This window comes from Phyllobates terribilis, unplaced genomic scaffold (genome assembly GCF_046119375.1).
Source record: "Phyllobates terribilis strain yellow unplaced genomic scaffold, ASM4611937v1 Scaffold_4__5_contigs__length_816908805, whole genome shotgun sequence".
NCBI classification, from domain to species: Eukaryota; Metazoa; Chordata; class Amphibia; order Anura; family Dendrobatidae; genus Phyllobates; species Phyllobates terribilis.
In genome coordinates this window covers 118,782,771-118,808,818 of record NW_027362764.1, presented here as the reverse complement: position 1 = coordinate 118,808,818, position 26,048 = coordinate 118,782,771, and the positions used below count along the sequence as shown (strand labels likewise).

Here is a 26,048-nt window from a genome sequence, read left to right as displayed (position 1 = left end):
AAAACCTCACTAAGAATTTAAAGACACACAGAGCAGGGCCACAGTAACGACAAATTCCCATAAGAAAGGAGAGAGTCTGCTATACAGTTATAGGGTATGCAGTGAGTCCAACGGCTGACCAATTTTAGGAAAAACCCCACTAAGAATTTAAAGACACATAGAGCAGGGCCACAGTAACGACAAATTCCCATGAGAAAGGAGAAAGTCTGCTATACAGTTATAGGGTATGCAGTGAGTCCAACGGCTGACCAATTTTAGGTAAAACCCCACTAACCATTTAAAGACACATAGATCAGGGCCACAGTAATGACAAATTCCCATAAGAAAGGAGAGCGTCTGCTATACAGTTATAGGGTATGCAGTGAGTCCAACGGCTGACCAATTTTAGGAAAAAACCCAACTAAGAATTTAAAGACACATAGAGCAGGGCCACAGTAACGACAAATTCCCATAAGAAAGGAGAGAATCTGCTATACAGTTATAGGGTATGCAGTGAGTCCAACGGCTGACCAATTTTAGGAAAAAACCCACTAAGAATTTAAAGACACATAAAGCAGGGCCACAGTAATGACAAATTCCCATTAGAAAGGAGAGGATCTGCTATACATTTATAGGGTATGCAGTGAGTCCAACGGCTGACCAATTTTAGGAAAAACCCCACTAAGAATTTACAGACACATAGAGCAGGGCCACAGTAACGACAAATTCCCATTAGAAAGGAGAGAGTCTGCTATACAGTTATATGGTATGCAGTGAGTCCAACGGCTGACCAATTTTAGGAAAAACCCCACTAAGAATTTAAAGACACATAGAGCAGGGCCATAGTAATGAAAAATTCCCATAAAAAAGGAGAGAGTCTGCTATACAGTTATAGGGTATGCAGTGAGTCCAATGGCTGACCAATTTTATTTAAAACCCCACTAGGCATTTAAAGTCACATAGATCAAGGCTACAGTAACGACAAATTTCCATAAGAAATTAGAGAGTCTGCTATACAGTTATAGGGTATGCAGTGAGTCCAACGGCTGACCAATTTTAGGAAAAACCCCACTAAGAATTTAAAGACACATAGAGCAGGGCCACAGTAACGACAAATTCCCATAAGAAAAGAGAGAGTCTGCTATACATTTATAGGGTATGCAGTGAGTCCAACGGCTGACCAATTTTAGGAAAAACCCCACTAAGAATTTAAAGACACATAGAGCAGGGCCACAGTAATGACAAATTCCCATTAGAAAGGAGAGAGTCTGCTATACAGTTATAGGGTATGCAGTGAGTCCAACGGCTGACCAATTTTAGGAAAAACCCCACTAAGAATTTAAAGACACACAGAGCAGGGCCCCAGTAACAAGTACGACATGTTCCCATTAGAAAGGAGAGGGTCTGCTATACAGTTATAGGGTATGCAGTGAGTCCAACGGCTGACCAATTTTAGGAAAAACCCCACTAAGAATTTAACCCCTTAAGCCCCGGAGCATTTTCCGTTTTTGCATTTTTGTTTTTGCTCCCCTTGTTCCCAGAGCCATAGCGTTTTTATTTTTTGGTCAATATGACCATGTGAGGGCTTATTTTTTGCGGGACGAGCTGTACTTTTCAACGCCATTACTAGTTTTACCATATCCTGTACGGGAAAATTAGAAAAAAATTCCAAGTGCGGTAAAATTGCAAAAAAATTGCAATACCACAGTTGTTTTTTTTTTTACCAAGTTCACTGAATGCTAAAACTGACCTGCCCTTCTTATTCTACAGGTCATTGCGAGTTCATAGACACCAAACATGTATAGGTTATTTTATATTTAAGTGGTGAAAAAATATTCCAAAATTTGGTAAAAAAAAAAAAAAAATAGCGCCATTTTCTAAGACCCGTAGCGTCTCCATTTTTCGTGATCTGGGGCTGGTTGATGGCTTATTTTTTGCGCACCGGGCTGACATTTTTATTGATAACATTTGGGGTAGATCCGATGTTTTGATCGCCCGTTATTGCATTTTATTGCAATTTTGCGGCGACCAAAAAACGTAATTCTGGCGTTTAGAATTTTTTTCTCGTTACGCCGTTTACCGATCGGATTAATTCTTTTTTTATATTGATAGATCGGGCGATTCTGAACGCGGTGATACCAAATATGTGTATGTGGGGTTTATTTTTTATTATTTTATTTTGAATGGGGCAAAAGGGGGGTGATTTAAACTTTTATATTTTTTTATTTTTTTTAATATTTTTAAAAACTTTTTTTTTTTTACTTTTTGCATGCTTCTATAGTCTCCATAGGAGACTAGAAGCAGCAACTATTCGATCGCCTCTGCAACATACAGGGGACGAGCAGGTCCCCTGCATGCAGCAGAAATGGTCCTGTGCTATGAGCGTCGACCACTAGGTGGCGCTCATAGCGACAAGATCATGACAACCACAGGCGTCTGCTGCAGACCCTTACACATTCCTCACATGTAATAAAGCTGTCAAACAGTCGCAAATCATTCACACGGGATTGATTCAAACATAACACCGAGCAGCTGTAACTACTAGGTGCTTGCCTGAGCATACTCGCCGAAAGGGTTAACAAAAAATATATACTCGCTCATCACTATTCATGAGTAATCTGGAAGGCAGGGATCGACTAGGGTGTGCCTAGTTCAAGGGATTGGCTAGATCCCCACAGTCCCTTGTCACTGCGTGACAAACAGGTAATATATTTATAAGAATTTATCTAAATTAAATAAATACAGGCCTAGACGTTTCAACATTGGTTACATGTCTTCCTCAAGCCAGGCACGTACAGTATGTTACAAGTACAATAGTGTATAAAAAGGCAAAAAAGGAGAGAAAAGGGTTACACAATGATATCATTGGTTAATATATGTATTCAAAGTATATTATGAGTTGTATATACACTGGAATCAGACAACCTATAGAAGAATATACAACTAGCTATTTAGATTTTTAATAATAATTTTATTTATACCATATGAAATAATTAAAAACACAGAACAGGAAAAAAGCTACCCATAAGTGGACTAAAAAATCCGGGTAAGAAATTGGCTAAATAATATGAAGAATGTTAAGCTAAAATTGACAGAATACTCTGTGTAATAATTTAATGATACAAATATAAATGAATCATCATAGCACCATTCATATTAAGTACATATCTAGTGAACATGAACAAATAGCTACTGGTGATTCAAAAACCTATATATATAATTTACTTGCTCAATTTTATACCGTATTATGCTAGATAAGGTGACTAACTACATAAATAAAGTGTCAAGTACTACATATACTACTGCATATCATTCATATAAGTAGAGCAAAATAAACTAAAGTAAGAAGTGATAGTAATAAAGTGGATCACAAATGGTAGGTAGAATATAGACCATATAAGTAGGTATATAAAATTCCAATGCTTACAGAAATAGCTGCTGCCCAGTTTCTGTCCACCCACAGCCTTACACTACCGCTCCCAATGCGCGTTTCGCGGGAATTCCCTCCTCAAAGTCCAGGCGAAACGCGCGTTGGGAGCGGTAGTGTAAGGCTGTGGTTGGACAGAAACTGGGCAGCAGCTATTTCAGTAAGCATTGGCATTCTATATACCTACTAATATTTTATAAATAGTTGCTAGAATTTATAGATAAAGATTTTTTTTTTACAAGCCCGGTGATGACACATAATGTATTGCTGCAGTATAAATTTAGGACTAAAATATAAGCGTCTGCATTCTAGAAATTCATGAATAGAAATATAATCTATTGCCATAAAATATTCAATATAGTTGCCAGTCTTATTGTATTTCCATGTGATGCTGGATTAATCGGCATTGCCTATTATCCTACTTCAGTAATCAAGTAAATGTACGTATTATCATTCCTACCCTACAACACATAACTGCAGAGCAATGTATCAAACCCGACATTTACTTATGTTGATACATAAACTTTGCAGCATTGGTCTCGCCTGTTTCCATTAGCAGAGCAGCACATTCATCTTTTAATCAGAAATGTCAGCTTGTGCAGGAATATCGGGCTCAGCTTTGCACTTGAATCGTACACCTGAATGATCAATCAGCACTGACTCCGAGTGCAAGCTTATTAAATAAAACTAATCAGAGTCCCTTGTAAGTACTAGTGTTATTTGTCAGTGGTCCGGATACAAAGCTACTGCACGGTTTTGAGTATATTCCAAAAATGTAATCATCATCATTCCTAGATGTGTAGGCTGTCCCATATAAAGTGGTATATATAAAGTGGGATATTGATTTCATAAAGTACAAAATATTATAATGGATACATTTCTTGCGTCTGAAAGGTTATCTGCTCTGCTCTAGTTGTGTCTTTGAATTTATTTGATAAAATGGGGCACTACTGTTGTGCATGTTAGAGCCCGATTCCACCACAAAAACTTCCCTTTTGTAAAATCCCACATTAACACCATTTCTACTCATCTGCTCAACATTTTCATTCCCACTGTCAATCATGCCTCTGTGGGCATGACACAAGTGAAATACAGGCATGAATGATGGTGCTTTCGAACCAGTCTGGGTACACAAGGGCCGGGATTAAACATTGTTTTTTCTCACAATGCACTAATACTTAGGTGAAATAAAGGCATCATTAAAATCAATATTTGGAGAATGATAACATGCTCCTATTACATTATTGGGTTAAATCCCCTTTACAGGTTCCCTTTAATTGAGAAGGGCAGACAGTCTGACACCATTTGGAGCAGTAAGGGGAATCATAAAGAAAAATGTCCAAAATTATATTATTCGGCATGCTGTACATGTTACATAAGGCAAATTTTTGCTACATATGGCAAATGTTTTTATGTCTTTCAGTTTCGGCTTTAAAAGGGATATCCCACAATCTTACTTTTTTTTTTCTAACCCTATCACTTCTTACATTTTAAAAGTAGACTGTCGGATTCCCAAACACACTTTCTATATGCTTTTCTTCTACGTTTTTGATTTTTTTTTACTTTATTGTTACAACCTCTTCTTCACTGAGCTAATAAGTTGTTCATGTTCTTCAACCCACACCCATTTTGGTCTCTGGCAATGGGAGCAGGGACAAAGCCATAGTAAAAATCCCTATTTATGAACAGTATATGCTCATACACATATTCACACATATTCACTGCGCAAGCTCACCCTGTGCAATGAGGATGATGAAATCACACATGCGCAGACTTGCTGTGTTTAGTGAGCTACTCATCTGCTACACAGAGATAGCTGATGTCAAGCACACATGTTTCCTGCAGAGTATAGAACCTCCGGAGGACGTATCTAGTAGCAACCAGTTGTTAAAATCAATATTCTATGGATTACATTGAGCAGTCATTCCACAAAAACCCTATTGAAATGACAAATAGAGGACTATGAGACCTTTTAAGAAGTAGTTCCATATGGAATTGCTGGCGTTGATCCGGCTTGCAGATGCCCAAGTGGTAAAAAGTGACATCAGTATAGAAACCATTAAGTGACACCTGTAATGGTTCTTATACCACAAATGCTACATAGAAATATATGAGGAAAGCACATCTTGGTCGGCGCAAGCTAGAAAATCTTTGAGTATGAAACTTTGATGCATTGAAACATAGAGCAAAGGATAGATTATGGGATTCCTCTATTTACAGCGGGAGAAATATGTATTGAACACGTCACCAATTTTCTAAGCAGATTTATTTCTAAAGGTGCTATTGACATGAAATTCTCACCAGATATCGGTAACAACTCATCCAATCCACATAGGCAAAGAAATCAAACCATAGATGTTCATAAATTAAGTTATGTGTAATAATGAAAAATGACACAGAAAAAAGTATTGAACATGCTTACTGAAATTTATTTAATTCTTCATACAAAAGCCTTTGTTGGTGATGACAGCTTCAAGATGCCTCCTGTATGGAGAAACTAGTCGCATGAATTGCTCAGGTGTACTTGTACTAGTCGCATGAATTGCTCAGTACTTTTTCCCTGTGTCATTTCTCATCATTACATATAACTTAATTTATGGACACCTATGGTTTGATTTCTTTGCCTATGTGGATTGGATGGGTTCTTACCGACATCTGGTGAGAATGTCATGTCAATAGCACCTTTAGAAATATATTTACTTATTGATGACATGTTCAATACTTATTTCACCCGCTGTATATTGACACTGATTATATCTATGTATAGCATTGTTCTTTGATAATTGAACTTTTACTTGAGCTCTTCACAGATTTGTCTAGTTGTTTGAGTGTTCAAAAGCCTGAATAGTAACAATTTATATGACTTTTTACTTGGCCATAATTGCTGTGCCATTGCTCAGACCACTTATAATTTCCAGAAGTAACCAAATTGTTAGTACGAGTAAGGTCGGCTACACAAAACTGACATTCATGGTCCAAGTACAGATTGCAAAGTCTGAACCGGTCGCTGGTCTCCTGACATGAATTCAACTGCCTTATAGGCATATATGAGGCGTTGAGTTCAGGTCTGAAGCCCTCAAGGCCGCTCCAGACATTGTAGCTCATGCTCAGACCATGAATGTTGAAAGTGTGAAAATGGACTAAGAAGTTGTTGATATGAAAATATTCATAGTTGCATACTTAATATGGTTGAAAAGGGACAAATGTCGATCAAGTGATGGGACTGAAAGGGATATATGTGCAACCACAATGCATGATCTGGTCCACCTCAGAAGAGCTGATTTTCCCCTCCTGATCACAATTGTCAGTCCACTGGACTAAACATTCAGAAAATAAATTCACATAGTAAATACAACTGATTTATTAATATTTTTGGTCTGGAAGTTAACAACCGTAACGATTTATCATATTGTCTTCTCATTGCAGAGAATACTATATAACTATGGTGAAATGGGCAACCAATACCAAGGTGGCAGTCAACTGGTTAAACAGGGCTCAGAATATCTCCATTTTGACATTGTGCGATGCTATTACCGGAGTTTGCACAAAGGTAAATGAATTTGTTTTTTTTCTTATACTAGGATTTAGTTTTCTCAAAAAGCAAAGTATTAGAACAGACTGGATTGTGACATCTGAGTGATAGATGGAGCGCCGAGGCGAACGTTGACTATATTGCAGAATGTAGTCACTTTCTGAAATGACTGTGTTATTTGGAGTAATGAATGTTCTTCAAATTACAAATTAGGGGCAAGGGGCATCATTGATTTTTGCTTGAGTTCTGTCAATACTACCTACTGCTGTACAAGAACAGATGAGAAATACAAGAAGAGAAAAAGTGGAGGCAATAAACAAAAGCCTGAAGAATACTAAACAGGTTCCCCACCTGAACAATGTGTATGTTGTGATGAAGTAAAACGCCATGTAAAGATATAGAATTAGGGACATATCTATAGCACTTGGGATCATGTGTGTTGAATTGGGTACCACATCCATATGTTTGTTTGCCCAGACATATCTAGGTCCTCTTGTCCCTGGTTGACATTTGGAGAAATTAATTGACAATGTCCAAAGAGCCTTAGTTGTTCGCATACTATACACATTAAAAGAGTTGTCTGCTCAAACCAAGTTATCATCTATTTACAGGAAAGGTAGTATCTTATTGATTGGTGGGGGTCCGACTGCTGGGGCCTGCACCAATCAGCAGAAAGGGACACTTTTATCACAGTTAGAATGGAGTGGCGTTAATAAAAGTGTCTGGACTCCACTGATCAGAAAGTTATCACCTATCCGATGGATAGGCGACAACTAGTGATGAGCGAGCACTAAAATGCTCGGGTACTTGTTGCTCGGGTCGAGCAAATTGCCCAAATCGATGGGAACAGTGCTCAAATGACATGGGAACAGCATGGGGAAGACCCCTGGAAGCATCTCTAACTCCCAGATCACTACTGTCAGCAACGTGGTCAGAGTATTACGCCACTTTTACGGACGAGGTGAAAAAAGTTAAAATATAACCTTTATTAATTCAGCTAAAATATCTCGAAGACTTAATAAAAAGGTCGCGAGGACCATAAGTGCAAAAAAAAATTGACAACCTGTTATGGGACGTACACCTCCCTAAATATTAGGAATATTAAGTGACACAGGTGAATACTAATATACAACTCACCCACCAAATAGCTGGCAGATGGGTGGTCAATAACAATAGACCAGCTGTGAGAAGCAACAGACTGGGTTTGACATATATTGGTTAATTTAGAGAGTCACTAAAATAATGGAGCAGTCTCACCACTTTGATGTCAATAATCTCCAGTGTTCTCATCAGCTCACAGACCAGGGCTCCTTAAAAACTCAGCCTCCAGCCGTGCAATATACACACTCCCGACGCGTTTCCTCACATTGGTGTATCATCAGGGCAGTTAATTGTTGGTGTGTCAAGATCTGTCGCCGGTTCTGGCGTGCTGCGCAGCTCATGGACAGCGTCTAACCTTTTTATATTAAGCCGCGCTCCTGTGCGGCCAATACGTCACTTCCGGTTGCGGCCCCATTACTTCCGACACATGGACCGCATCAACTGGCGGTGACACGCAAACGTCACTTCCGGTATGCGCGTGCTGCAGTGCTAACAGATCGGGCAAGACGCTTACTGCAGTAGTGATGACAACCATAGAACTAAACCGAATGGTCATCGCTATGGTGAAGGAGAGTGGGCAGAGCTCCCACTACAAACCTGTGTGGTCACCAAAGCTAAACATAGAAAGGCTGGATGTGATGACATATATCCCATTAACATCACACAGCACCCTAATAGTGGATGGCAATGGAAATCTGTCACGGGGTCGGAAAAGTCAGTGGGCTAGAGGCAAATGGTGCAAAAAGACAGATGCACATTCCTCCCCAAATGAAGGATGGATGGAGATTTATAAACAAATGAATGACAGGACTTAAAGGGGCAGGAAAAGTGAGGCACAGGGAGAACGACTATCTGGACCGCAGATGATGACAGGAAAGAGAAAGGAGATCTAAACAGACCCTACCAAAACAATAAACACAGTAATGCCTACCTGACAGTGGAGGTTGGCACCCTAAAAACCTGCGCAATTGGTGCCCCCACTCCGCGGCGGCTGTCCCTACACTCCTCACCCTGTGTTGTCCCTATGGCTAAAGAAAAGACCTATAGGACAGCTGTTCGTTCAGGCCATATGGGGTGACAGTCTGTAGCTTGAAGATTCATTTGGTTTCTCTCTGTAGGATCATTTTGTCCCAATCACCTCCCCTGGGAGGGGGAGGAATTTTGTCGATGCCCATAAATCTCATGGCTTCCGGATGATCTGGATGCAGGGTACTGACAAGTCTAGCTATGGGGGTATCTCTCTTCACAATAATGTGTCGCTGGTGCTCCCCCACCCTTCTCTGGAGCTCCCTTTTGGTTTTACCTACATAATCAGCACCACAGAAGCACGTGGCCTTGTAAATTATCTCTTTAGACCTACAGTTGATGAAATGTTTTATTACAAAGGTCTCACCCGTAATATTGCTCGTGACTTTCTTGCCCTGGGTCATCAATTTACAGGCCCCACACCCACTACATCTGAAACTGCCCTTTATGGACCCTGATAGCCAGCTATCTTCATGATGGCTAGTGTAGTGGCTATGAACAAGCCTATCCCTCAAGGATCTGCCTCTTTCGTAAGTGATTTGGGGCGCAGAAGTAACAAATGTGCCTATGTCCTCATCCATCTGAAGGATTGGCCAGTGCTTCAAAAGTGTCTTGCGGACCAAGTCCGCTCTATTGGAGTAGTGGTGACAAGCCTGACAGCCTGTGTTACAGCTTTCAACAACTCTGCAGCGCTGGGGGGTTTGTCAATTAAGCATTAAGCATGTTATGTTCAGCACAGCCTTTTGCCGCTTGGCCAAGGCAGTGCTGCAGTGCTGTCAGCTTGTGACTGATGTGATCATTTCGGAGATGGAGGAGGAGGTGTATGAGCTGAACAATGTGATTACATTGAGGTTAAATTGGTGACGCTGTTTTTTATACTAAAGAAAGATCCTATTGTTTTGGTTTTTTTACGTTATTTTTTAAGACAAATGCATTCACCGGGAAATGTCATTTTAACATTTTACAACCTTATCTGGCAATGTGGTGTGTGACACATCATCAGACACATCCTGTTTCATTTATGATGGAGGGACTCTGAAAGTCATAAAGCCTATTTTTATAGGGACATCAAACGGCCCTTACTATTCTTAAAAGGCCAGCAGGCGGCCCTAGCTATTGTTAGAGAGCCATCAGCCGGCTATGCTTTGTTGTTCCCGTTATTAACAAGTGGGTCTCCTATACTGTTATTGCGTATCCAGTGACTGCAAGGGCTGCCAAAAATTTGGATGCAACCCAATAGACATAGAGGAGGGTCTTAGTAAAAAAAATGTTCCCATTATAAAGGAGCGGGTCTCCTATAGTGGTAATGCCCATGCTGTGACTGCAAGGGCTGCCAAAATTTGGGAAAAACCCCACTAAGAATTTAAAGACACATAGAGCAGGGCCACAGAAACAAAGTATGACATGTTCCCATTAGAAAGGAGAGGGTCTGCTATACACTTATAGGGTATACAGTGAGTCCAACGGCTGACCAATTTTAGGAAAAACCCCACTAAGAATTTAAAGACACATAGAGCAGGGACACAGTAACAAGGTACGATATGTTCCCATTAGAAAGGAGAGGGTCTGCTATACAGTTATAGGGTATGCAGTGAGTCCAACTGCTGACCAATTTTAGGAAAAACCCCACTAAGAATTTAAAGACACATGGAGCAGGGCCACAGTAACAAGGTATGACATGTTCCCATTAGAAAGGAGAGGGTCTGCTATACAGTTATAGGGTATGCAGTGAGCCCAATGGCTGACCAATTTTAGGAAAAACCCCACTAAGAATTTAAAGATACACAGAGCAGGGCCACAGTAATGACAAATTCCCATTAGAAAGGAGAGAGCCTCCCACGGTGTTGGCCTATGCAGTGAATGCAATGGCTGCCAAAAATTTGGAGGCACTTCAATGCCCCTTGGAAGAGACGTGGAGGAGGGCCTCATAAAAAAATGTTCCAATTAGAAAGAAGCGGGCCTCGTATATTTGTAATGCCATGCACTAAGTGTATGGGCTGACAAACATTTACCCCTCTGGGGTATACATGAACATACTGTATAAAAAAAAGTTTTCACGGGCATCATAAACACCCTTTAAAAAAATTATGTGGGTGTTGCATCATGGACCACGGTCACCCTGGTGATATGGTGGTGGAGGATGAGGAGAAGGAGGAGGACAAGAGCAAATAGACAAAATCAGGAAGCCTATACCCATGTGTGGGTGTGAAAAAGTGCATAGGAATACACCTCCCAAGAAAAGACACTGGATTTGAGTTTATGTTACGCTGCTATCATTCGGTGATGTCGAGAAGTCTGGCCCAATCCAGCCCTTATTCATTTTTATAAGAGTCAGCCTGTCAGCATTTTCAGTTATAATTCCACCAGCAACACTAAAAACCCGCTCTGATAAAATGCTGGCGGCAGGGCAGGCCAGGACCTCCAAGGCATAGAGAGCCAGTTCATTCCACGTATCCAGCTTGGATACCCAATAATTATAAGGCACAGAGGAATCACGGAGGACGTTGGTATGGTTGGCAAGGTACTCCCTCAGCATCTTCCCAAACTTTGCACTCCTTGTGAGAGTACCCCGCGCCTCAGGGCCTGTGCGATGGGAAGGTCTGAGAAAACTCTACAAGAACTTTGACAGTGTTCCCCTGTCTTTGCTGGATTGAAGTTGTGTCTCTCTCGCCTGTACCCCTTGGTTGTCCAACTAAATGTGCCCTCTGCCGCCAGCGTTTTCAGATGGGAATTTTTTTAATAGTTCCGCAACAAGAGCCTTCTGGTACTGCCCCATTTTTGTAGACCTGTCCGCCTCAGGAATAAGAGATATAAAGTTCTCCTTGTAGCATGGGTCTAGAAGTGTCACCAATCAGTAATGACTGTCACCCAAAATTTTGAGAACGCGAGGGTCATGGGAAAGGCAGCGTAACATAAACTCAGCCATGCGTGCCAGACTACTAACAGGCAAGACTTCCATGTACTCACCAAGAGGATGACTGACCATACTCTCCTCCTCCTCCTCTCTGTCTTCTGGCCATCCACGCTGAACAGACAGTATGACAGCTTTGTAGGTAGTACCGTCTATAGTGCAGGAAACTAGCTCCTGTCCTTCCTCCTCCTCCTCCTGTTCCTCATTGTCACCCAATCCACGTTGGGATGAGATGAGGCTTAGCTGTGTGTAATCACCCTGTATGGTTCCTTGCTCCATCTCATCATGCTCCGCCTGCAATGCATCCTCTTTGATTGTGAGCAGAGAGCGTTTCAGAAGACAGAGAAGCGGGATAGTGATGCTTATTATGACGTCATCGCCACTCACCATCTTGGTGGAGTCTTCAAAGTTATGGAGAATGATGCATATGTCTGACATCCATATTCACTCCTGAGGTCTTATGTGTCGAGTCTGAACTGAATACCGATTGCCTTGTTGATGCTGGTACTCAACAACTGCCCTCTTCTGCTCACAAGTCCTTCCCAACATCTGCAGTGTAGAGTTCTAACGCGTTGGGACATCACACACCAGTCTGTGAGCCGGAAGCTGTAAACGCTGCTGAAACACTGCAAGGGCGGCGGAAGCTGCAGCTGACTTTCTAAAATGGACACACAGGCGGCGTACTTTAACAAGCAGATCTGGCAGCTCTGGGTAGGATTTGAGAAACCGCTGAACCACGAGGTTAAACACATGGGCCAGGCATGGTACGTGTGTGAGCTCGCCTCGCCTCAGAGACGCCACCAGGTTCCGGCCATTGTCACACACGACCATGCCTGGCTGTAGGTTCAGCGGTGTGAGCCACAGATCTGACTGCTCTTTCAGAGCTGTCCACAACTCTTCAGCATTGTGCAGTTTTTCACCTAAGCATATTAGCTTCAGCACAGCCTGTTGCCGCTTGGCCGAGGCAGTGCTGCAGTGCTTCCAGCTTGTGACTGATGTGGTCATTTCGGAGATGGGGGCTGAAGAGGAGGAGGAGGCTGAGGAGGATGAGGTGCAGGAGCTGTAGACCGTGGGGGCAACCCTGATTGACCTAGGGCCCGCAATCCTTGGCGTCGGGAGGACGTGATCTGTCCCAAGGTCCGACTGGGTCCCAGCTTCCACTATGTTAACCCAGTGTGCCGTCAGTGAGATGTACCGTCCCTGCCTACAAGCACTTGTCCACGTATCCGTGGTTAGGTGGACTTTACCGGTAACTGCGTTGTTGAGGGCACGGCTAATGTTTTGGGACACGTGCTTGTGTAATGTGGGGACGGCACACCGGGAGAAATAGTGGCGGCTGGGGACCGAGTACTGACGGATGGCCACCGCCATCAGGTTGCGGAATGCTTCCGTCTCCACAAGCCTAAAAGGCAACATTTCGAGCGCAAGCAGTTGTGAAATGTGAGAATTTAGTCGTGTGGCCTGTGGGGCATTGGCTGCATATTTGCACTTGCGTTCCAAGGACTGGGGTATGGACAACTGAACACTGCAGTGGGACAAGGACATGGACGTGCTTCCTGATGCTGCTACTTGAGAGTGTGCAACGACAAGTGCAGGGCAGGAGGCGTCTTCGCATGCACCATGGACTGTGGATTGGCTTGCATGCACAACAGCAAAAGAAGCAATGGTGCCACCCGCAGACACTGTTCCTGGACCCTAGGGTTCGGCCCACAAAGTCGGGTGCTTTGCTTCCATGTGCCTGATCATGCTGGTGGTGGTCAGGCTGCTCATTTTGCCACCCTTGCTGATGCTGGCCTGGCAGGTGGTGCAAATGGCCTTTTTGGGGTTATTGGCAGAGTCTTTAAAAAACAACCAGACTCGGGAAGACCTAACAGTTGCACTGGCAACTTCCTTCATGTTGGTGTTACGGGGAACGGTTGCCTGCCTACTGTCTGCGGCCACCACACTGCTTCTTCCTGCCTGTTGGGGTGCCCTGCCTCCCTCCCCCTGTGTGCTGCTGTCCTCGCTCTGCATGTCCTCCTGCCAGGTTGGGTCAGTTACTATATCATCCACCACCTCGTCTTCCACTTCAGCACTCTGGTCCTCCTCCTGACTTTCTGGCAATTGTGTCTCATCATCGTCCACCTCTTGTGACACTTTCCCACCGTCAACTTCGTGTGACCGTGGCTGCTCAAATATTTGAGCATCGCTACACGTGATCTCCTCTTGCCCTACTTCAAGTGAACCGGGCGAGAGGCCCGAATCTATAAATGGAAAAGTGAACAGCTCTTCAGAGTGTCCAAGTGTGGGATCAGTTGTCTCTGGGTACTTGGCATGGTGGGAGGAAGGAGGATCAGGGTGAGGAATATGCGATCCAGACTCACAGCTACTGAGACTTGACCATGTGGAAGACAGGGGTGGTGGAGGTGGTGGCTGAGTGACTGGAAGCATTATCCGCTATCCAACCAACAACCTTTTGACACTGCTCTGGGTTCAGTAGTGGTGTGCTGCGGTCCCCTAGAAATTGGGACAGGAAGGTCAGGCGAGAAGATGTGGGTGTTTGTTGTGGCACAATTTCGGCTTGCCCACGGTCTTGTCCTCGGCCTCTGCATGCACCATTACCATCACGTCCAGTTCCCCGTCCCTTGCCATGTGCCTTGCCCATTTTAAATAGAGGACAATATCTACCACGCTCACTACAAATGACTGAGTTTGGAGTGAACTTATATGTGATCCGTGTGATGGAGAAAACAGAGTTTTAAATACCTGGCCTGTAGGTAAGTAGTTTGAACAGCAAACTGCGGTGAATTGCTTCAATGACACACTATAGGAAATTTTTAATGGAGGCCAGAAATGGCAGTATTTTCTGACAACGTATATGTGATCCGTTTGACGGAGAAAACACAGTTTTAAATAGCTGGATTTCTAGCGCTCTAATATGGAAAGGACCTGGCTGTGTTCTGCAGTGCCAACAAGCAAATGGCGCAGAAAAACTGTATTCTCTGGATTGCTTTTTAAGCAAATAATGAGGATTAAGATCCAAAGAAAAGTATTCCTGGCCCCTGAGACCTGGGCCTTTGTGCAGAAATATCTAACAGCAGCAGAAGGCAGAATTGGAATGGAGCCTCTTGTGCTATATGCACTGCAGTCTGCTATGTACACCGCCTGCCTATACACCCTGCCTGCCTGATATCTCTGCAGATGGATTAGTCCTCAGAAGGACTGTTTGTTAAGATGTGTAATGTACGTTTTTTTCCCTACACTACCTAATACACGATCAAATCTCTCCCTGACACAGCAGCAGCTCTCCCTACACTGTCTGGTCCGGAGTGACTGTGACGAGCATGGCGGCGCCAGGTCTGATATAGACCCGATGACGCTGTGCGGCCAGCCAATCACTGTAATGCCACAACCAACATGGCTACGGTATTACAGTGCATGGCAGGCAATCCCTGCATGTTCATTGGCTCTCTAAAGAGCACCAAATATGCAGGGAGGGGACCCGAGTTCCCGCCCGAGCAACCCCAAAATACTCGGCGAGCGCCGAGCATCTCGAGCAGTGAGATGCTCGGGTGAGCACCGAGCAATAGCGAGCATGCTCGCTCATCACTAGCGACAACCTTTTTCTTATCTGGACAAACACTTTAAAGGGTTATTATCACAACATTGAAAGTTTTTTTCTAAAAACAGCATGCACGACAGACACCGTGCTATTCACCCTCCATGGCAGTGCCAGTGGTAGCTGAGTACTGCGCTCAGCTACCCCCAATAATGCCATAGAGAATGATTGAAGTAGATCCCAGTAGTCAAACTCCTTATCGATCAGAAGCTATCATCTTCAGTTGCAATCAAAATTATTCAACCCCATTGCAAATTATGTTTAGTAAGTAGCAAGATTTACCAATTTTCTGCTGTTTGCAGTAATCCAATCAAATTAGAAAAACTAGCTTAAAGAGGTTGTCCGTCAAAAGTGTTAAGTCTGCAGTCACTCTGTGTGACTGCAGACTTATGAATCCCCCCTGTGCAGGCACTGTGGGCTGCGGGGACTCGCCGGTATGAGACCTTTTAATGGAGGATGTGTATGTATTATTCATACCCCCGGCCATTGTGCATGGCCTCGCTCTCCATACACTTGTATTGAGCGACTGCAGACCTATCACTTTTGACTGGACAACCCCTTTAACATAAGTAATATAACAAATGGGTTCTCCTATTTTACTGAAACCTCCAGTTTTAGAAGAATTATTTATAAGTTCACAGAAATCGTATCTCTTCATAACAAATTCTAAAATATAACCTTTAATAATATATTAAAATATTGACAGCCATAAAATAACAAACCACATCATCAGTGCACAATAAAAATAAAGGGAGGGGGTAGTGCCTCACCCTATTAGGGCCCTACCTCACCCTGCCATACCGCGGAGGTTGGCACCCTATTTTCCTGCGCAATGGCGCCCCTGATCAACGATAACTCTCCCTGAAACCCCTATGACACCCTATGATGACGGCCAAAAGGGGTAGTGGAGAACATACTATTTCTTGTGAAAATAGAAAAAATACAAAAAATCTATATCTGCAGCCCTGATCAGCACAATTTGGCCACAGATACAAAAAAGTGCAAAGATGCAAACAATATATATAGATGGATCAATCTTTAAATTCACTGTTGCTAGATTTCATGACACATAAATAGATAAACCTTTAAATGTACTGTAAACAACTTTCATGACATGGACAGAGGATCCATTACAATGAATAAATAAATACTGCCCAATCAAATAATATATAGCTCATGATTGCTGTTTATAGACAGGGAATCCACTCAAGGAAATAAACGTATTTACTGCCCAATCAGTCCATGTAAGACTCAATGCCTATACAACTCAACGCGTTTCCCCTTTATCAAGGTTCATCAGGAGTATCTTATTAAGCTAAACCTCTCATGAATATAGTATAATGACAAGATTTTACTTATCTGAGTCCTCCATATGTTAAATCAAACAATCTCCACCCCCTCTCAATAGAGCAGTCTGGGAGTCCGGGGAGAGTCCCCCATAAGATAAATATGCTGGTATTGGACAAGAATTATTCATAACCATTCATGACAAGGATCCTGTGCATTTAGGTTATATTCACACATCATGTTTTTTTCTGCATTTCTTGATGCAAATTTTCAGCTGCGTTTTGCAGTACCAGCAAAGTCTATGAGATTCCAGAAATCTCCTGCACACATCATGTTTTTTTTTTGTTCAGGATTTTGTGCTTTGCATGTTTTTCTGCAAAATAGAGCATGTCACTTCTTTCAGTGTTTTTTCAGCGTTTTTTTCACCCATTGGAAGTAATGGGTGGTGAGAAAAACGCTGAAAAAACGCACCAAAAATGCAGGTGTCAAATATTGAGCGTTTTTTGTGTCTAAACCAGAATGAGATTTTTTTTTCACTGAACTTTATGCACATGCATAACAATGACAAAAGGACAGTGAAAAAAACACTGAAAAAATGCACACAAAAAAGCAAGAAAACAGCAACAAAAATCCAGAACAACCTCCTGGCAAGAGATCAGGTTTTGCTGCAGAAAAATAACCCTGAAAAAACCATGATGTGTGAACATAGCCTTAGTAGACCTTCTTTTGGCTGTTATGTCCAGATGCAAATGCAGACAATGAATGGACCAGTCACATTAATGTGTGACCACTTCTCCATTCTTACTAACTTACAGTAACAAATCTCATACACACAATGCTTAAAACATTTACACAAAATACATAGCAAAATTTAGCTGGGGTGCAAAATTTACAGTTAAAGGAAATCTATCAGCAGGTTTTTGCTATTTAATCTGAGGGCAGCATGAGGTAGCAGCTGAGATACAGATTTCAGGGATGTGTCACTTATTTGGCTGTATGCTGTTGTTTCCATACAGTGAAGGTTTTTCACCAGGAGATTATCAGTGCCTGGACCACAGTGCACGTGAGCCCCGGTCTGACCACACCCCCTCCTGTGATAAGCAGCTCATTGTCAATAGACAATGTACATAGAGAACCTGGTGCCTGCTGCACCCAGTAAACTGGAATCAGGGTCTCTCTTCCTACATTATGCTGCTCTGAGATAAGGTAGCAAAAACCTGCTGACAGATTCCCTTTAAATTATGGAAGAAATTAGTTTATGTAGTAGATTTTCACCACCGAATTCACTACGTGCATTGGGTAAAATCCATTGCAAATCTGCAAAAACGCAGGTGGATTCGACTGTGAATTTGCCTCGGATTCGTCGTAAAATCTTCATTGTTGTTTTTGTTTTGTTTTCTCAACTTTCTTTCATTTAGCCTCATTTCAGTGAAAATTCTGCTTTATGTAGAGAATGACTGGTTGCCGGGAACTGCTGCTTGACAACTGAGCGGTGGTTGTCAGGACGTGTGTCCCTAGCAACTAGTAAGATACGACTGTTCAGCTGAGCTGTGTTGGCAATGTACTGACCGTAGAGAAAAGGAAAAACTGCATTTAAGTCACGCATTCCATGGTAATCAGATATTGTCTAAAAATATTTAGGTGGAGAACACAATTTAACAAGAGATTCAGTGAAATAACACTCAACGAGTCAATCAGTAAATCATCGCCTGTAGTAAGAAGTGAATTGGTTTAATGAGATTCCTCCTACCTGCCTATGTGACTGCACAGTCAGCAAATCATCATTCCATGCAGAGGCCTCATTATACCTGAGATGCCTAAATAATCTTGAAATGTTTTAGGAAAGTGACAGGAAAGTCTGTGATAAATGATGGTTCTATCTGTAGAGGAGCTGAGCGCTCTCATTTCAGTCCTATGTGGCTTTTCTGACACATCTCATAACTTTTGTCTAGTTCTCCTTTCTAGATCCAGGGTAAGGTTATATATATGGTTAGTTAGATGGATAGATTAGATAGTTAGTTAGATATAATCCAAAAAATGAAGGCAGCACTCCAAGGTCCAAAAATGTAGTGGTTTATCGACCCATTGTGATGGCAACGTTTCATTCCAAAATGTGGAACTTTCTCAAGCCATCAAGCCAACTTTCTCAATGTGGCTTGAGAAAGTTCCACGTTATTGCAATAAACTAATTTCATTTTAATCTATTATCTCCCTATCACTGTGTAATACCCGTCATCAGGAGGTCCAGTACGGTGGACAGTAATTGATATTAACCCTATGCCTGCAGGTTAATAGCGTTATCGAACCTGATAGGTTCCCTTTAACCTCTAATCGGTTGTCCAGTCAAAAACAATTTGTTAAGATTTGTTATTAATCTAGCTATAAGTTACTAAAATTTAACAAAGCTCAACCTTAAACTTTATTTCAATCTTTGGGTTCATTCAGGTGTCTTTTTTTTCTCACATAAGAGCTCTATCTGTGCTTTTTACAGATAGGACTTGTTAGCATTGGGATGTTAATGGAGTGCTGTTCGTTATTTACCGACTGCCGATAGGAGAAGATACAGAAACTTTTTTATTTTTCCCATCTGAAAACAACTGATGAAACTCGGACCAAACTCGGATGAAACTTGGATGACACTTTGATGAAAATCTGTTAAAACTCTGAGCATAATCACATAAAAACTAGTACCATTTTTTAAATACGTGTAAAAAAAATAATGTCTCAATGAGCCCTAAAGCTTAGAGCATAATAAACATCTCTTCAGGGCACTATCAATTCAGGCTGCCTTTTATTCAGATTGAAAAGCAGCTGCAGGCTGATTTCACAAATGTGCCTGAAATGAATTTCGGAAGATTTGTTTATCTAGGGAGCTTATTTTTTTTTAATTCTGAACTAATCAGGTCAAGATGACTCAGAAATACGTAGGCTATTTAAAAAGACTACATAGGGTTGTATAGAATTAGAAAAGTTGCTTTCTTTCAGAAACAGCTCCACCTCTACCTACAGGCTGTGTCTGGTATTGCCAATCAGCCTCACTCATTTCAATGGAGCTGAGGTGGAATTGTTTTTAGAAGATGGTGAAACTCTTTAGAGTCCCTTTAATTATACCTGAGAGCAAAAGTCGCAGCTTCAGTTTCACCAGTTCGCCAATAACCAAATGCTGATCGCTGGTGGTTAGGGAAGCCAGACCCTGCTGTAAGTTGACTGCTTTTTCAGTTTCAATCGAGATGAGACCCCCATTTAACATGTTATAGGAGATTTATAGTTAGATCCAGAAGTATTATGGACACTCACCGAATTCTGTGCATGCAATGACTGCCTGAAGCCTGTAAGTCATGGATGTCACAAAATACTGAGTTTCCTCCTCTGTGATGCTTTGCCAGTCATTTACTGCAGCTAATTTCAGTTGTTGCTTGTTTGTGGGTCTTTCTGCCTTAAGTTTTGTCTTAAGCATGTGAAATGCTGCTCGATAGGGTTAAGATCTGGTGATTGACTCGGCCATTGCAGGATAGTCCACTTCTTTACCTTAAAAAACTCCTGAATTGCTTTAACTCCTAAATTGCTTTTGCAGTTTGTTTTTGGTCATTGTCCATCTGTACTGTGAAGCACTGTCCAATTAACTTTGCTGCATTTGGTGAAATCTGAGCAGAAAGCATAGCCCTGAAAACTTCAGAATTCATCTGGCTGCTTCTGTCTTCAGTCACATCATTAATAAACACCTAGTGACCCAGTGCCATTGGAAGTCATGCATGCCCGCGCCATCACGCTGCCTCCACCATGCTTACAGAGGATGTGGTATGCTTTGGATCATGAGCCATTCCAAGCCCTCTCCATACTTTCTTCTTCCCCTCATTCTGGCACAGGTTGATCTTAGTTTCACCTGTCCAAAGAATGTTTTTCCAGAACTGGGCTTGCTTCTTTATATGTTTTTTAGCAAAGTCTAATCCATTTTTAAGGCTGATTAATGGTCTGCACCCTGTGATGAACCCTCTGTATTTGCTCTCATAAAGTCTTCTCTTTATGGGAAGCTTAGATACTAAAACACCTACTTCCTGGAGAGTGTTCTTCACTTGGGTGGATGTTGTGAAGGAGTTTTGCTTCACCATGGGAAGGATAGAAAGAATTCTGTGATCATCCATCACTGTTGTCTTCTGTGGACGCCCACACCTGTTTGAGTTCCCAAGCTCACCAGTACACTTTTTTTCAGAATGTACTAAACTGTTGATTTTCCACTCATAACATTTCTGCTATCTCTCTGATGGATGTCTTCTTTTTTTTTAGTCTAATTTATTTATTTATTTTATTACACTCACTTATATAGCGCCATTAATTCCACAGCGCTTTACAGACATTATTGGCACTGTCCCCATTGGGTCTTGCAATCTAGATTCCCTATCAGTATGTGTTTGGAGTGTGGGAGGAAACAGGAGCACTAGTAGGAAACCCACACAAACACGGGGAGAACATACATACTCCTTGCAGAAGTTGTCCTTGGTGGGATTTGAACCCAGGACCCCAGTGGTGCAAGGCTGCAGTGCTAACTACTGAGCTAACTTGCTACCTGTATGATGGTCTGTTTCTCTTCCACTGAGCTCCTTTAGCCGCATGTTGTGAATTCACAGCAACAGCTTCCAAATGCAAATGCCACACCTGGAATCAGCTCCAGACTTTTAACCTACTTAATTAATGATAGATTAATGAGGGAATAGCTCATGCAGCTCATTAAAGAGCTTTTGAGATAGTTGTCCAATTACCTTTGGCCCTTTAAAATGAGGCAGCTACATATTAAAGAACAGTAATTCCTAAACCCTTCCTCCAATTAGGATGTGAATACCCTCAAATTAAAATTGAGAGTCTGCACTTTAAACCCATACTGATTATATAACGGTATCTTGACTATGTTTTGGTGAACAGCAAAAATGCTAAAACTTGTGTCAAAGTCCAAATATTTCTGGACCTAAAGGAATTTCTAGTTGTTCACTGAAAATGAATCAGAAAAGTTATATTATTTTATCATGACTTTTCTGTTGCTTTATTGTAATTAATAATTGGTAAATTGTACACTCAGTTTCCCCCATTTGCAGACTGGTAATATCTTTTTTTCAATGGATTATTCTTAGTCTTTCAGCCTTTTCACATGAGGCTTGTATGGCTGAGTTATTTGCATTGGAAATTTAGGATGACTAGTCACTTTCATATTCATTAATTTCGGCTTCTTTTTGGATATCATTAGCCATTTCCATAGTGACTGTAATGAGATTTGCTGCATTATCTTGCATTTCCTCTTCAGAAGAAATGGTTTGTAGCTGTATCTATGCCCCGCATTGTAATACATGATCAATAAGCAGAGTGTCTGCGTCTGACTGATAAAGCCTCCTCAGATGTTATCTCAGGAAATTGTTAATTTGGGGTGTATTTTCTGATAATATTAAAGTGACGCTCAGCCATTGGTGGCCACTTTTAAGATTATGTTAGGGAAAAGTATCAGTAGTAATTTTCTAACAGAATGTGCGGATCTCCCACAAGATGGTTGTGATATGAAACTGCTTTCCTATGGGCAATTTAAAGGTCCCTGTGTTTTCTCTGGTGATCTGTGTATTATGGTAGTGTTTGTCTGGACTTTATGGCATAAATTGATATTTATTCTAATACCACATAATATTATAGGATCTTTAAAAAAACACTTGTCATTTATTTTGCATCTGTAAGAAAATCAAATAACGCGGCATCTGCAGTTGAAGTGCAGTACAATGAATGTTAATTGGGACCTGACAAATTTCTGTGCAAGCAGACGCAAGAAGTAACAAGCAATGGAGTGTGGGACATGTTCAATTACCATATTCATATGTTGCATTTTTATTAGAATTACACTTTTAGGCACGGGGCTCTTTTTCTTTTCTATTTATTCTGCTAAAATATACTGTGCTGTCAAATAATCCTGTTTGCCAGTATATCTTAGCAGAAGAAACAGAAAAGAATGAAAAACCCATTCCTGAAATTGTAATTCTCATGCAATTGGGAAGTATGAAAAAAAATCCAAGTGCGCTTAGAAAATTCAAAAAGGCTCATCACACTGGCATGCAGAGAGTGTCAGACTGAAGGACATTGGGCCCACCAGAGGATTTGATTCTGAGGGCCCACCTTTCTCCCACACTCAAGAGCCCCATAGCAGCTGCAAGGTTTGCACTATGAACTCTCCTGTAGGAGAAGCCAGGGCCCACCGGAGGATTCTCCGGTTCTCTGGTGGGCCAGTCCAACCCTGCAAGCAGATTCATCTTTTGTTAGCGGGATTGTGTCATTAAAGAAATTACCAATTTTTTAAGTATGGTGCCAAAACGCAGTTTAAAGGGGTTGTCCGGCCTTAGGGTACAAGTCTGCAGCCACTCTATGTGACTTCAGACCTGTGAATCTTAACATCGTTCGCACTACGCACTGGGAAGAATCTCTAGTGCCAGCGCCGGGACCTCGAGTATGTGGTTTGCATACATGTCATGTCCCAACTAGATGTGGACTGCTTCACTCAATATAAGTGTATTGAGCAAGGCCAGAGGCATCTAGTCAGAATGTGGCTGAAAGTATGCAAATCTCATACTTGCAATCATATGCAGTCACATGTCCGCCTACTACTCCTAGAACCAGAGAATCCTGACAGCATGCAGTGAGCACAAGTCTGCACTGCAGTCATATTGAGTGACTGCAGACTTGTACTCTAAGGCTGGACAACCTCTTTAACGATATGTAGGAAAGTCAGCTCACCCGCCGGGAGATCAGATGCATGGAGACTTTCAGTTCTGCAAGGTAAGAAAGAGTAGCAATGAGGAGATTCAGTGTCAGAGTCTTCTTATAAAACATTTCTTTATTAAATATAGTAAAAAGTCACAGCTTCCATCAGCAAAAAAACAGGCAAACGCATTTCGGATAAAGTCTTTCGCCATTGCATATAGTCTTATTGCATATGCAACCTCTTCCCCAGGTCCTTCCTCGTCGCTCTCCTGTCTCCAACTCTCTTCAACTCACTCTTACTAACCTCGCCTCCAGCTTCCAATTTGAAGTGGAAGAGCTCCCCTTTCTGATCTGGAGCCAGGAAAGTGTTGTATGCTGGTATACCTGATTAGGGGACCCCTCCTTACTTCCAGGCATGGCATCACCCCTTGTGAGGGAGGCAATGCCACTGTGGCAACCGGACTCCTGGGGTGCCACATGAGTCTCTAGTATAAGTCCCAGAAGCATAAAACATAAAAACTTGATTGGAACAATAGGTCATTCCCTTTAAGAAATCGGCATTATGCTTTACATTATAACTTCATTGCATGTTAAAATACAGTAACATTGAGTTTGATGCTTAGCAATTAGCAATAACTTTCTTTGTGGAGATTTAAAGGCCAACTGCAATTCTCAAAACTGGATTTGCTGCATATTATAGTCTATGTTATTCAGTGGATGAAATCCATGACAAAATCCACCAAAAAATCTGCCACAGCATCTGCACATTTTGCAGCAAATTTAAGACCACCAAATAGTTCTAGTCGAATAATCACACAATTGCTTTGAAGAAAACGTAAGCATAGCCAACGGAAGAAGAACTGTAGACCCAAATATCAAGTGTGAGATTTATAAATATATTTCCCATGTGTGTGCCAGTTACTAAACCTGATCCTTTGTGTTTCTTTTTTTTTTTGTCCCCAGAAACATGAAGATGAAAGTGAAGCTTGGCTACACAGACAGGTAAGACTAAAATAACAAATGAAAACATTTCCTTACATGATACTCAAAGTCGCACCCTACTGGGTCCTGATGAAGGATTGTAATAAATAAGAGTAGTTATGAAGCGTAACAGTATCCCCTGATGCTGTTTCATAAGAAAACAGGAGTGCCCAGTAAAGATGGCAGATAGTGCATTGGTCAAAATTGTGTCGTATCCTCAGCACATCAATAGTTATTTATATGATTTGAAGTATCATCAATCTATATGTTTGGTAGTGCTATTTTTTTTCCCAAAAAGTAAAATAATATTTGTGTCTGTAAGGTTAAAAGGGTTGTCCAGTCTTTTGCTAAAAGTCTGCAGTCACTTTATGTGTCTGCAGACTTCTGAATCCTCAGTGTGCTCACCACACGCTGTCAGAATTCTCCGGTGTCAGTGGTGAAAGCGGGAGGTCAAGTGACTGCAAGTATGTGACTAGACATGAATTAGGCGAAATCCACCAAACCTGCGCTATATTATTACTGCAGAGAAAAACGAAGAGATCCAAGATTATAAAACAATTAATTTTATTTAGTCAATCAATAAAAATCAGAAACATGATGTAAAAATATATGTATGGCTAAAAAACTGAGTGCCCAGTATGAGAGACTGGTTCCTGAACTGGAATTTAATTATATTAAAGGCTCATCGACTGTCACAGTATAATATATCAGAGTATTATAAAAGACTCCCTACAGACCCAATATAATGGTATAATACATATAATATAATAATTATTAATTATTGGTCCTCTATAAATATAATCATAACTAGTATGCTATAGGATCTTATGATGGGACACAAAGTAACCCTATATTCAGATCCACATCAATGCTATATCCACATAGAGGAAACCATAGTGTAGAGGTTAATAGTAAGCTCAAGGTAAAGAAAAACAACACATATACCTGACAAGAGAGCCAAAAGTGCAAGTGACCAGGAACGAGTGCAGGACACTGTCTCTCCTTACCCCGACGTGCACTTCGCCCGCTAGCTTCTTCCGCGCGTTCAGATGTGGATCTGAATATAGGATTACTTTGTGTCCCATCATAAGATCCTATAGCATACTATACTGTTTGCAGAATTATTAGGCAAGTTGTATTTTAGAGAATTATTTTTATTATTGATCAACAACTATGTTCTCAATCAACCCAAAAGACTCATAAATATCCAAGCTTAATATTTTTGGAAGTTGGAGTGGGTTTTTTTTAGATTTGGCTATCTTAGGAGGATATCTGTTTGTGCAGGTAACTATTACTGTGCATAATTATTAGGCAACTTAATAAAAAACAAATAGAATCCCATCTCACTTGTTTATTTTCACCAGGTAAACCAATATCAGTGCACAAAATTTAGAAATAAACATTTGCAAAAGAAAAACCAAAAAAATTAGTGATCAATATAGCCACCTTTCTTTATGATGACACTCAACAGCCTTCCATC

The 26,048-nt window shown here is 41.4% G+C and overlaps 1 protein-coding gene across 4 annotated transcripts in view; it reads left to right on the top strand.

The window, feature by feature from the left end:
• The window catches only part of DPP6 (dipeptidyl peptidase like 6), a 2,068,973-nt gene that overhangs the window by 1,901,166 nt on the left and 141,759 nt on the right, over positions 1 to 26,048 (top strand). For all 4 annotated transcript variants that reach the window (XM_073677704.1, XM_073677702.1, XM_073677705.1 and 1 more), the window contains 2 exons: positions 6,833 to 6,956; positions 24,551 to 24,589. In XM_073677704.1, coding sequence (XP_073533805.1) covers positions 6,833 to 6,956; positions 24,551 to 24,589 — 163 coding nt within the window. The remainder of the gene's footprint in view (positions 1 to 6,832; positions 6,957 to 24,550; positions 24,590 to 26,048) is intronic.